Source organism: Phalacrocorax aristotelis, chromosome 1 (genome assembly GCF_949628215.1).
Source record: "Phalacrocorax aristotelis chromosome 1, bGulAri2.1, whole genome shotgun sequence".
Lineage (NCBI taxonomy): Eukaryota > Metazoa > Chordata > Aves > Suliformes > Phalacrocoracidae > Phalacrocorax > Phalacrocorax aristotelis.
Window position 1 is genome coordinate 71,380,754 of NC_134276.1, and position 14,328 is coordinate 71,395,081.

At 43.5% G+C, this 14,328-nt stretch overlaps 1 protein-coding gene across 16 annotated transcripts in view; it reads right to left on the minus strand.

Moving 5' to 3' along the window:
* The window catches only part of MAP4K4 (mitogen-activated protein kinase kinase kinase kinase 4), a 162,571-nt gene that overhangs the window by 81,637 nt on the left and 66,606 nt on the right, over positions 1 to 14,328 (minus strand). For all 16 annotated transcript variants that reach the window (XM_075092595.1, XM_075092588.1, XM_075092580.1 and 13 more), the window contains exon 3: positions 5,051 to 5,107. In XM_075092595.1, the coding sequence (XP_074948696.1) occupies positions 5,051 to 5,107 (57 nt within the window). The remainder of the gene's footprint in view (positions 1 to 5,050; positions 5,108 to 14,328) is intronic.

The following is a 14,328-nucleotide window of genomic DNA, read 5'->3' on the forward strand; positions in this document are numbered from 1 at the left end:
AGCCATGGGCTGATATATATGGACTTTATCAGACAGCTGCACTAAGCCAAGTAAAGCCAGGTAAAGCAGTGCACTCATGTCTCCACACTAAAAGGCCAGCCCATATTCAGCTTCTCCAGACTGACTTGACACAGCGCTGTTGCACAGTACCATGACGATCTGCATTTCCCAGTCTTTTAGAGTAAGGCATCAACTTTTTCAATGTATACCTCCAAGCAGATCAAAATCCATGGACTGACTTTGGGTTTTCATGAAAAAAAAATCAAAACCCGCACACAGAAGTTCGGGCAAACTTTTGGTGTTTATTATTTTTGTTTTCCCCTCATTTTGCCTGCCTGCATGTGTAGGAACACACACACATTTTTATTTATCTGCTGTCTTTCTGGAGACTGCTTTTGGTATTTCTTACAGAGGATGGATAGATCTTCCACATGATCACACTTTATAACACCACATAGGCCATGAGATACGGATTCACAAGAATCAAAGTGACTTGCCTACTGCAACAGAAAGAAGCAGTCAGCAGAGTCGGGAAGATGGCAATGAATAATTGGGGTAACCTTTCCTGTCTAGGTACGGGAGATGTGCCACGTTTCTCTGCAGGCCTGGAGGTTTTGGTTTGGGGTTGTTAATTTTTCTGCAGAGCACGTACAGAAAGGGCAAGACAGGCAAGCACTAAAAGCCATCCAGCTTCTTTCATAAATCAGCAGGATACAGTATCCAGTTGTTTACTTAGCATAATTTTACACGGACTAGACTGGACAAGTCATGAAACACTGGGCACAAGAGCTGAGAAATGCTGCTATTAAAAAGGCATGCGGAAAACTTTCCCAAGGGATGCCAAGAGTGTGTGTGGGAAGAGGTAGGAGGAAGAAGCAGCAGCGTCAGGCGTTATAACAAACAGAAAAGTAGGGATTGTGTTTTTCCCTCAAAACCAGTTACTAAACCTTTCAAAGAGAAAAGCATCGCTGGAAGGGGAACACAGGAGTGACACTGGAAACAACCGTGCAGCTGCAAAGAAAGCCTCCAAAAGAGTTAAGCAGAGTCAAGCCATCTGTTTAGAGTGTAATGCAAGTTCACAGCTTAGATGCAGGCGGATCTGCCAAGTAAGCTTTGCTAAGGTTTTAAATGTTATTTGCTTCACAAGAAAATGGATTCTTCTAACTACACAGTGACTGCCAAATCTTACAGCGTACTTGCGTTGCATCTGATAACATCAGTCATGGCTCATTTGGTGTGCTACAGTGCTGCACACCAGTACGCAGCAAGGAGCTCATGGAAACCTAACAGCGTGGTCAGGGAGTGGAAGGGGACAACACGGACTGAAAACCGCCTTCTCCAAAACAACGCCCCAAAAGGAACAAAGACTCTACAATAAAAATATTAAAGACAGACTACAGGAATCCCTCAAATAATGCCTCCCCCCCAACATGCGTGCAGCCTGAGATTCATCCTACATAAGTACATTTTGGAAAATAATTTTTAAAGCATGTATACGCTGATAGTTTGCATTGTTCCCCTTTTACGGTCATTGAGTTCATTCCAACAACATAATAGCTTTCAATTGATGAGGACTGGTGTTTGTTTTTTATTTCTTCTACACTCCAGTGATATTTTTTCACCCTACATGTGCTCTAGCTTCACCCTCAGAAAGTAAAAACAGGACCTACATATACACCATTCTGTAGGAAGACTTATAGATCTTTAGATCTTACAGATCTTAGCGCTTGCTGTAGATCTAAAGACCTATAAAGATCCATAAAATCTTCTAAGTCTTTTCTTAATTTGTTTAGAGAGGAGGAAAGTAGAAGACAGCAAAGTTTTATGCACATCAACACCCCCCCAACATTTCAGGCAGCAGTACTAACTAGTCATCATATATTCAAAGATCAAGCTGATATCTTCAGCCCACCTCCTCTTTTCTCATCCTTACCACCATTCTTTTCAAAATTAAAACCTGAAGAGAAAACCACAAGAAAAGCTGAGAAGGATGAAGAGCATTTCCACAGTGCCATGTACATTACAGAGCTGTAATGTTTCTTCCAACATCTCCAGTTGGAGGTTACACTACCTCGTTTTCTTCATGCCAACCAAAACTTCTTAAGTAAAGCCTGCACTCTGACTTCAACATCCCTCCCCTTCGGGTGATCAAAGCTTTACAGCCCAGAACTGATGTAACCTCACTGATCCCGAGCAATGTGTGAATTGCAGAATTGGGGCCTTGAAAACTGAAAATCTGGGGTGCGCCCACAGACCGTGCCAACACATTAGGCTTTCTGATTTGTTAAGAGTTTGGCAAAGCAAGCACTTGATCAGAAGTATCCCAGAAGAAAGGAACTCTTGTGTCTGTTCTCAACACAGGTCAGACACTGCTTCTATTTGAGCATAAAGGCATAACACTGCCAGTAAAACATGCACAGAGGCACAAATCACCTACAGCTTCAGTAGCTGCTCATCAAAAACAAACAAAAAAAATCACAATTTCAGTTTTGTGGCAGTTTCCACCCAAGCCTCTCTCCCCAGGAGCATGGACACAGTATTACCATTAGCCTGCAAGAGCAGTTCATCTACCTGTAGCTCTTAAAGCAGGCGGAGAAAGTACATTTGAGGCTGTGGTTCCTTCAGCACGTCTTTCAGGGCAGTGCTGAGGGTGGCAGTCACTGTCCCCACGTTCTCTCCTCCCACCGTCCCTGTAAGCTGTGGTGAGCTAGAACCAGGATGGAGCTGCATGGTCTGCCAGCAAAAGGAGGTGTTCATGAAACCATCCCTTGAGGAACTGAAGCCATGGCTTGATGAGATGGCCACCTCTAGCAGCAACGTCAATTTGCGCTACTGCCCCTTCTCCCCCATGGCTGTTGGCAGCTCTTTTCCAATCTCATGCCACCTTCTTCATAGCAACGGTACAACTGTTCGTTGTGCTGAACTAGATCAACGAACCGATCCAGGTTATAAATAACCAGGGGAAAGAGAGGAGTGAAGGTATTTTTAACCTGGAACCGGGTCCCATTCGCTGATCCAGGTCACCATCTGGCCCTGGGGCAGTTGTGCTGGCACAAGTGTTGGGAGACAGGCAAGGACCCAGCAAGTGAGAGCGGACAGGAATATCCTACAGCCACATCTGCCACTGAGAAAATGGTGCATGCAACGGTATCACCCATATCTGGTGTTAGCAACAGTATCATCCATGCCTGCTGTTAAAGAGCAGAGCTGACTTTGCACGACTTGGAAGAATTTACACCACATTTTTAGCCTCCACAGGCTCATTACTTTGAAGCAAAAACACATGAGCTCCACTGGTAGAACGACAACACTTTTAAGCTGCATGGGGCTAACGTCTCCAAACTCCTCCCTCTGACTGCCCTTCATCCCCTAAAAAAGCATGAGCTTGTGAGATAAAAGATAGACAGTGCCAATATACAAATAGTGTTTCAAAACCAGCCAAAAATTACACAAAGTTTCAAAATATAAGCCATCTCCCGCAATATGAGCTCAGCCATACTCTAGACATCATTTTTCAATTGTTTTCCTTTTGCTGTGCAACCTCTCCATTACAACTGTTTGTGATTAATACATGCTATTTAAAACAGAGGGAGTGTGCAGTACAGCCAATCTTCATGGAAGAAGCCTTCGTTGTGCACAGTCCAGCAAGCTGCCCTGTGTAAAACCGCTGCACAAATGGAAACGTTTGCTGTGCAAAGAACATTCATTGTATGTCAACACACCTTCATTCTCCTCTAGTTTGTCTGCTTGTTAACTGCAGCAAAATAGCACTGCCTCGTCATGAAGGCAGCCTTTGAAAATCTCCAGCTAAAATTGATTTTTATCAGGCCATCTTCCAAAGCAAGAATGCCTAGCTCTTGGCAGACAGAACAGCTTAAGTTAGAGAGCGGCAGTCACACTGCCTATCGATCACAAGGAGATTTAGAGATATGACTGAAGTCCTATCAGTTGACCTAACCCTGCCGTCTTGTCTTCCTCCCTCTCCTGCCTGTTTACCCATTACACCCCAGCCACTCGCCTAGGAGCTTGTGTCCTAAGCCATTTTTAATTGTTGGTGACCATACGCACACCAAAATATAAAACGTTCTGCAGCAACACCCTTGTAGGAGTTTTTCTTAATATAACAAGCTTGCCAAAGACCCCCTGCTTTGTACGGTGCGCACATGTTAACTTTATTTTTCCGCTAATACCTATATAAGATTGAGGCGTTCACAGAAGTAAGATGCTTTGTTTCAAGAGGCACAACCTCTCTTCAGAAGTGCCATATCAGTCAAGGATGCTTTTGATTTTAACTCTGAAGCTGTTGTGTTAATTTGCAGATGTAACTCTATAAAACAGAAATGGAATCAACAGGGGAAAAAACCATGCTTTTCCCGATCTGTTTTGAAGACTTAATTTAAACTGATTGCTTTTTGAACAGCATAAACTGTGAGACATCTAAGGATTCAAATACGGGCATTTATTTTTTATTTCTTTGGCTGGGTTAATTTCACGTCTTTCCCATCTAAAGCTCCACAGTAAATTCCCCTGGGTCAGTTACAACTACTACTTTACACTGCTGAATTCTGCCAGCAATCTGCTCATCATGCCTGCAGATGTTTCTGCATTTCCATTTCCTTTGAATAAATGTATACCCTTTTTCGGCTGCAAATGTACCAGGGAAACTACTGTCCTCTGTGTCAAGCAGCCTCCTCACCTTCTTTTTTGGTAAAAAGCAAGATGCTACTTTTCAGAGAAAAAAAGTGGGAAGCAGGGAATCTGGCTTTTTTCCCCCGTCTCCTGAGAAATTTCTGAAAAGGGAGTGCTACACGTGCTTATACATCCTGGGACCAGCCAAAGCAATCTGTGAGGCCAGAGGTCCCTGCGCACGAGCACACAAAAATCTCGTAAAGGGCAGATGGGCTTGAGAGGTCAGGTCCTGCAAACAGAAGGCAAACATTCACATCCAAAGACCATGCCCTTCAACATAAGTACAAGGTAAGTCATAGGCCATCTCTCATTATTAAATTTTACCCATATTGCTAACAAAGCAGAACGTTCCTTTGCTCACCTCAGTAACGTCCATGACTTTGATGGCTGCCAGCTGACCCGTTTTGACATGCCGACCCTGAAAAATAGAGAGAACTGTCAGCACCTGCATCTCACCCATCCCTTCAGCATATACAGAGCAAAACATTTGGACAAGAGCTCCGGCCACTGGGTTCTCCCCAGATGTGCTGGACCCTTCTGATACTTCATACGGAAAACCAACAAATACTTTAGATGGCTTTAAAAAAAATTTTTTTATTAAAATGTTCTTATAAAAATCTTAGAACCAATTTCTTCACATTAAAAAGATGATTATCAAGATTAAGCACAGACAGATTACATTCATAGCTCCCCTTCTGTTACCTTAACAAAGCTGATAGTCTGTAATGATAGTTTATTAACATGCCAGAATAGTCAAACTCCACATATTGCGTATTTTATTTCTATGCACCAATGCCTGGTACCTGGGTGACATATTACCAGGTAAATGCAAGCATGCTTAGGGGGTTGCAAAGGGACATCTCTCTTTGCTTTGGTCTTCACTAGTAAAAAAAGGTGAGGTTTCTTAAAGTGATGCATCAACCTGCAATAGCTCTCTTCGCCTGTCTCACGATAGCTAGACAAGAACAAGACGTTGCCTCCCTTCAGCTACGCCACCATAAGGGTATGGTTTCTCAGTACAGCTGGAGCTGAATTAATAGATCCCAGCTCTTGCAGCGGGGAGCTCCTACCCTTCCTTCCCCTGCCTCCCTCCAGCCTCCTGTCACATATTTCTCCTGGGAGCATTGAGCTCCTTCTGGCACTCATCGGATCATATGATAAGCTGATTGAGATCACTAAAATGGCAGAAAGTTAACACAGATAAAGCAAACCACGGGGTGGGGTGGGGGATTGCAGATCGGGAAATTAAACTGGTTCTCTCTGCAGTCAGAGCAGAGCCAGAGCTGGCAGGAGGCGGATCGCATGGCTGGGAGGCAGGCAGCATGAGGGCTCTAACTCGCCTCAGCTGACTTCTGACAAAACCCTTTTTTCTCCAGTGTATTTTTACAAGAGGTGGGGCTGTAACAGTGAGCTGTTCCTTATTTTTTTTCTAAATAGCCACTTAGAAATGGTTCTACTATTAGTGTTTTCCAGCTCTCTGCTTAACACCCAGCAGTCTGCCCCGAGACTTCCAATCAAACAGCCTGGTGGCCCAACACCTTCCCAAGCATCACCCCCAAAGACTCTTCTCTGAATCAGTCAAGATCTCCAGCAAGAGGTATGCCCTCTACACGTCTTCACTTTTGTCACAGATAATGATTAAAAAAAAAACCAAAACAAAGCATTTCACTGAAATCACAGTTCCTTCACCCTTCTCCTCACCAATTTTTTAAGTTTCCCAGGCAGAAACCTATACATAGATAGCATCCGCTGTAGCTGACGGACATCAATAGGGTATTTTTTTCCTGGACTAACTTCTTAACCTCTTTACAGATTCTTTTGAGACTGGTACCCCAGAACTGAAGCACCCCAAACCACTAGCCTCTTTAAAGAAATCTTGACCCCTTCACACCTTATGATGCCCTCCATGGAGGTAATGGCCAGGCATTGATGGTGCATGAGAATGGACTTGGATGAAATGCTGCAGAATTCACAGCCTTCTCTTTCTTTTAGAACTTGTGTTGTGCTGCGCTCTCCCCCCTTACTGACCAATCCACATGCTTTCTATAAATTACTGTACTCAGGCTTCTGCCGGCTCTGTAAACTCTTTATTGCATGCATTTCTTTTTACAGCATGGTCTTAAGCTGGTTTTAATTTTGAAACAAAGTTAAGGTCATAACATGTGTGCAGTGGCCAAGACTGACCTCACCTTGACCTTACTACTTCTTGAACCAAAGCCTTTCAGCAAGCCCAGGAGAGATGCAATCCCAATTTCCCACCCTGGACCTCTGCCTAATGACAAAAGCCTGTGGTCTTCTCCTCAAGACTTATCATCCCACCAAGGAAGGAAGGGAAAATGTTTTACACCGAGGTAGAAAAATGCCTCCTCTCAGCTCTGCCCCTATTTTGCACAGCTCTGTGAAAGGAACAGAAAGGCCCAAGGACAAGGGGAAGCACAGTTTGAGGTACAAAAAGAATATGCTAAAGATAATAGAGGAACAAGGACATCTCAGAGCAAAAAAAGCTCACAATACTAGGAGACCGAGGAAGAAAAAACTTTTTAAAAAACACTGAAATACAGTTCACCATTCATTCTGCAGCAAAGCAGGGATGCTAAAATGGTGGCACAACATACTCCAAGCAGAAAAAGTGGCACAAAGAAGAGCGACGTAGCAAGATGTCCACAGGATGCCACAAAGCTTATGGAAAGTTTGCTCTGTTTGTCTTTTTAAACCTACGAACTACTGGTGGGCTTGTTATTTCCAGAGAGAAGCCTGAAATTTCCCAGGGCTCAGCTTCACAGCTTTTCTCAAGACACCATTCCTCCCTGTGAGCCTGGCCCACTCGGAATGACTAATGTGCACGAGCCCAGCCATCCCTCCCCTGCAGCTCTATGGGATCCTGCTGGTACCTCCACTAGTCCCTATCAAAACCTGGGCTGCGACAGCTACAGCTGAGCGCAGCGATTGCTTGTTGTCTGCTTTGCTGTTTCGGCAGCGGGGATGGGAAAAGCTTCTCCATAACCCTCCTAAGGGACTGGAAAGCAAGGGAACTGCAGACTGTGGGAAGTGTGGGCTGCTCAGTATCCCAGGCCAAATTTAAACCCTGGTCATTTCAGAATATTGTTAAAAAATTCTCCAAATACATTTTTCATAATGTATGGAGCTTTCATATCCTAAGCATCTACACCATATGGGGAGGGGGGCTTGCATGACATTGATTTATATGAGAGAAGTAAAAGGACATTCTGAAGCCACATTCTTTTCATTAAAAACATTTTTAGAGGGAGTGAAAAACAAACATCACAAGCACAACATATAAGCATGAGCAGAGTTTTTGTTTGTTTGTTTATCTGTTTAACAGCTCCGCTCAAGAACAGACTTGTCAAACTATTAGCATGCTGGTATAATTTTGCTTGCAACATGAAATGGGTAAGCATTCCTCTTTCAGAAACCAATCTTCAGATTTTCATACCCAGCTTTTCCTTTGGAAAAAATTTGTCTGCAATAGTAATAATAATAATAATAAAAATAATAATAATGATGATGATGATGATGATGTAAAGTGGTTGAATGCGACAAAAGAACTGCAGAAGTCGTAGATGGGAGAAACCCTCTGAACTCAATCTCCTGAGATTAACATTTATTCAAATCCAACTCCCAGGGCACTTCATAAACGTGGTAATGAGTAAGGCCCCATCTAGACACCATCTCAGCAACACCACCCGCTAGCACTCTGGCGGGACAGCATTTTTCTTGCAGAAGTTGGCCCCTTTTTTAGTACTGTCTGGAGTCACAGCCCCTCGGGGCATCCCAGGCTCCCCCATCCCCAGGGCACAGCGTGTGCGGACATTCTTGCAGCTTTGTTTCTCCCAGTCAGCAATTACTATCCCAGTATCTGAAATCCACTGCAAGATTGCAAAACTCAACCCATGCTAACTGAAAACAGCAGTTTCTTAAAATATTGCTAGATAACAAATATCAGAAGCTGGGGATCACAGGATAACCGTCCGCTGGCCAGAAAGTTAAGTACGGATATGAAATATGCAATGAAGATGACAGCAACCTAGATGCATCTTGTTAAGCATAAGATGACTGTCTCCAGAGCCAACTGACTGAGGCTGCAGAGGTTGCACTGCATAGCAGCAACAGGTAATAGAGGTTACATCATCCCAGGAGCAAGAGTCTGCCCCTTACTAGGTCTTGGGCTGGGGGCCACAACAAAATGTCAGCACTGTCAGTTGAGCCTGGCTCCCGCCCCCACAGAGAAGAGCCCACCAGTGTATTCCTATCATATAGACCATGTTAAGATGTTTATTAACCAAAATTTCCAAACTCCTTGTAATTTCTTACACAACCTCCCTGCCTTTCTTTCCCTCTTTTCATAAGGGAGATTCATACTAAAACACTTTTTATCCCCCCAAGGAAGCTTACAAATATTCTGACATTACCACTACTGCACCATTCTATTTTTAAATGGCCTGTTGGGATGAGCAAGTCAATGGAGTTGAGCCTGCTGACCCCAAATCTCGTCCTGTTTCTTCTCATGCGGATGACAGAAAGTTCATTTACAAATGGAGGGTTTTAAAATACAGCTCTTCTCATCAACACAACACTGCATCATTTAACTGGATCTTAAACTGAATCCACTACTGAAGCATATTCCCAGTCATGTCTGATAGCAATATGCTGTTTATTTCTCATGTCAGTGGGCTTTATGCATGTTGAAAAGCAGAGAGGACAAGGGGAATCCTTGGTAGACTGCCAAGATCTGCAGAACATTATAAATTTCAAGCCTACCCACACTCTCCAAGTCAGTTAATACACCTACTTCTTGCCTCCTTCTTCCTCTGCACACATTATTACTGTAAAATTTTTGTTTTGGAAAGGTTCAAAGGCAAGTGGTGTTATGTACTGTTTTTCGTGGTGCTTTTTTTCCTCCTAAGATGCCTTAATGTTATCAAAGAACTATGCAAATCAAATGCAAAGGAAATCCTATCAGCTCATTTACCTCCTACCACCCCCTCCAACCCCCCCACCCCCACTATCCAATATATGCATTCCACAGTAATGTTACTCTCCTACTAACACAGTTTCCGGCCTGTGTATTAATGTGCCTTTTGGGGGACTGTTGCTGGAAGCTTGCTACCCAGATAAATGGCATGGAAGTAGAATATGAGGCAACATCACACATTAAGGAAGGAAGGCGGCATGCATGACTCATGACTTGCAAGCTTGGATTATCCTGTGCATTGTATACAATCAAGTCTTTGGAAAACTTCTCCAATCTTCTAGTATACTATGCTGACAGCTGTGGAAAGAAGTGCAACTAAGTTGGAAAAAAAAAATCTCCTAATTCACATTTCAGTTGCTACAACGTACACAGCAGCAGCAGGCTAGATTTAAACATGCTATCAAGTGAAAGCTCACCAGGGTATCACCTCTTAGTAGTGCTGTACAATGCCTCCATGCCAAAATGAACTTTTCAATTTGCTTCTCATTTAGTTGACTCTAAACTCCTACCAGCCTGAGGCAATAGGCCACGGAGCAATCCTCTGCTATTAGGTTGCACACACCAGTGCAATAAATGATACCTTATTATTCCAATGCATGTTTACCATCAGCTCTTTTTGTCACTTGCCAACACAGAAAGCTGCAGACCAACCAACTTCACATTGCAAATACTTAGACTACAAGAAACAAGACGTTTCTTCCCACTCCCCAGAAAGACTAGGTCTACCCTGTGAAAAGTGATGGGAGTAATGCTTGTGGAGGAAACAGAACTCGCGTTTTTGACATGCAAAAAGACAGAATGGCACAAAGTGAACGCAATCCCCCAAGTTAAAAACAAGTAATAAAATGTAAAATGTTTTTAAGCAAAAAAGTCTACCTAGTTGCATTTGCAGCCAAAATAATGCTGCTCCTACTGATACTGCATTTTGTAAACTAAATAATCATAGGCTCCAGCAATGGAGATAAATCTGTGAAAAGGGATAATGTTTATCTGGCATGGAAGTTCCTCCTAGAATAAAAATCAGCAAACAAACTCAGGACAAAAGCTTGGCAAATCACCGCAGAAATGCACAAGAAGGAAAAAAGGCCAACATTAACGTTCTTTCTTCCTGTTAGATGCTTTCTAAACCCAAATCAGCCAGAAGCTATTAAAGACTCCTACTGTTTAAGTCAAAGACAGGACATGGTTCTGTGTTTTCCCTCTGTCTAACTCTTGACATCAAATGCCTGGAAAGCAAAATAGAAAACAACATACTCTCTATCCTGCTTTAGACATCCACAGGCTCACTAGCTGTCTATTGAAGAAATAATAATGACAATTTACTCATGCATAGTACCACACTCTGTGAAGTATGAAAGACGCACAGTTATTATCAGTCCTGTACTTTCAGGGACAGAGGGAAAAGATGTTACCTGCTAATAAGGAAAACAAGTCCTAACCACTGATTTTTTACTTCGATTGCTAGGCTGTGGTACCTTTCCCGCTCTGAAAAATGCTGGGTATACATTACTCAGAGGCATTTCCTTCTCCCAAACAGCTCACTACCTAAATAGGAAAAAGGAAAGAAAAGGGGGGAAAAAAAGGGTGGTGGGAAAACCATGGCATAGAGCCACATGCAAACTTTCCCAGGATCACAACAGGTCACTAGCAGAGCTCAGAGTTACAACGCATCTCTGCTTACTCCCAGCACCCTGGCCACTGGATCAAGCTTTGCTGCTCTGTAGGTGGCCACCCAGTGCTTCCTGCTCCAGATTCAATGCTTCTACAGGGACACTTCAGCTAACCAGCTTAAGGCCCCAGCCTGGAAAACACTCTCTTCACGAGCCATCCTCAAAGTCAGCATCCCATTCTTCCAGCTACCACTAGGCTATGTCCAGATCTAGTGACCTTCAACTAAACACACTACCATCAACCATTTTCTCTTATAATGGAGTCCCCACCCTCAGCCCTTTCCAAAAAGAGGAAGAGTTGCCTCTAACTGTATTATTGCTTGTACTTTTTTTTTCTGGTTTTAAACTTATCTAGGTAATTCAGTTGGGACATTACTGAAAGACATAAAAAAACTCATGCCAAACTAAAACAAAAGAAAAGAATTAAACCAGAGTAGACGTATACCTCCCACACGGACACAGTTGGCTCAAAGTATATCTGGCTTCCTCTGGAAAGGTCAGCTAAAATCTGCTGTGTCCGGCTTTCATTCAGATGAGTTCTTCACCCTACCTTAATGGCTTTACCAGCCACTAAATCCACCTCTTCTAACATTGATTTGTCTCTTTGGATCCCCTGCAATGGTCTCTATTACGCAGAACAATTTCTTTCTGGCAACTATAATTAAAAACAGGCCAGATGGAGAACATCAAGAGAAGAATTTAGACCAAAATGATAAAACATGTGTTTGTAGATACACAATTACATGGGCGACAGATACAGATGATTTCTCACTTTACACCTCAGCAGCCACTTTCATCACCAAAAACTCTCTGTTGGATCTCAGCCACCAACAGAAGGAGAGGCAGGCCCAGTCTGGTGGTGTGGCCATAGCAAGTCCCTGCAGCAGGGCAGACAGATAAAGGGCAGAGTCTCCCGGTTGTTTCTCCAGAATGACATCGAAATAAGCCTGGATGAAAAGAACCCATGGCCTCCTCTCTTTGTTTGCTTTTTAAATGAAATAATATCAACATTTAACTCACCGCCCCTGGACATGCAAATCTGAGCTTTCCGACCAAATGGAGCAATTTACACCTTGTGACCAAGGCCCTCTGCAAACCCAGGCAAGCCTGGGCCCATTTCACTCTGCTCACCGCCGAGAAGCTGCTGAGAAACCACCTCGGTGCTGATCACGCGCATTCTGAAACATGAGGCAAGATGCCCCCAACAGATTTAGGTATTTAAGCATCAAGTACATAGAAATGCCACAAAAGACGTACTTGTCTTTGGAAAAAAAAAAAAAAAAAAAAAGATCAAAACCATAGTTAGTCCCTGCCCCACCATGCACCAACACTGTTGTGAGCAGCCTGCACTCTCCTGAGTGGCAGTGTCAGAGGTCATACGCCATGACAGAAGGAAAACCAAGACCACGTACACCCTACCAGCCTTATTGCACTCAGCCTACTGCCAAAAACAGTGGCAGAAAGAGCCACGGAGCAGCACGCGGCTCTATAACCAACACCAACCAAGAAACCGGCGATGGCCAGCCCGGGCAGCGAGGGGACAATGTCCCTCACCGGGTGGCATCCAGCAGGCACGGACAGCGTGCATTTGGCTACACCACTTCGGGGGCCTGGCTGCCCGAGGGCGTCGTCCCACAACATCCACCAGTCTCCCTCACAGCGAGCACTGGGAGGGGTATTAAATAGAAATCAACTTTAATTTCAGGTACACTAAACAGATGGGGGAATTGTTCTGGAAGGTACGAAACCTCACTATAAATGAAAAAGACATGGTGGGAAGGGAAGGGAAAAGGGAGAACGGTTGGCTTTGCTGCTTTTATTTTCCTTTTTAATATGTTTTTGGGTTTGCTGTTGTTGACTCAGCCTGCTGGGCAAGGAGGAACCCAATAAACACACTGCCATGTTCGGCCATCCCCACCGGGACAGTCCCTGCCTTTTGTTTAGCTGCACCACAAGACGCTAAGAAACACATTGTGTGTGGAGAATCTGAAGCTATCATTGGACAACTTAATATCAACGAGGGGCAAGGGGACGGAAAAATATTTTCATTTATACCATCCCAGCAGAATAATACAGCTGAGCAGAGCAGAGCAGTCAGCTGCCCAATGAGTCTTGGTTCAACATGGTTAAAATGGAAAGCTTCGCATCCACGATCTTTTAAAACCTCCTGAACTTTAGCAGTAAGGAAGAAAAGTTAATGAACTCTTAAATATATAAAATATATATATAAAATGAAATTCCAGTCCCACTGTCAATATTCCTCCAGTGCTATAACACACAACAAAGAAGGGCTGGAAGTGTGTGTTTTAGGGCTTTTTGCTCTTCCTGCTGAGAGCAGACACTGGCTGGCACCTCTTTCCTTTAGCCAGCACAGACATCATGAGTACCACTTCTAGTACGTCACATCTCCTCGCCATTACGGACTAGGGAGCCATAATTTACTAGGCAGCAACCCCTGAAACTAAAATGTATCTTCTAGCGAACCAGATATGCTGGGGAAGTACTATAAGAGGAGGCATTCTTAAAAAATATCACACCAGCCAGCATAGCAGCCCTACAAACGGGGACCATGTTTTATACCGTGACCCTGTACGTAAGAGCAAATTAAGAAATACTTTCCCAACTTGTTTGCAAGATGCAAAACACACGTTTAGCCTAAAGTTATATGTATTTTAATTAAACAAGGACTCGCACAAGAAGACTCTCTCCAGCATTTTTATCTTCTGATACCCTGCCAAGTACATCTGTGATCTTAAAGTAAAAAAACAAAACAAAACAAAAAAAAACAACAACAACAACACACCAAACCCAAACCCAAAAAACAGAAAACCCACCTTGTCCTTGAGAAACTGGCACATGGCCAGTGAGTGATTTGTAAACAGCTTTGTGTCCACACGAACTATTTTCAAATACTCAGGCAGTATTTTCAGACCTCAAACTATTTCTGCTTTGTCAGCAAGGGAGCCTGACTCAGAA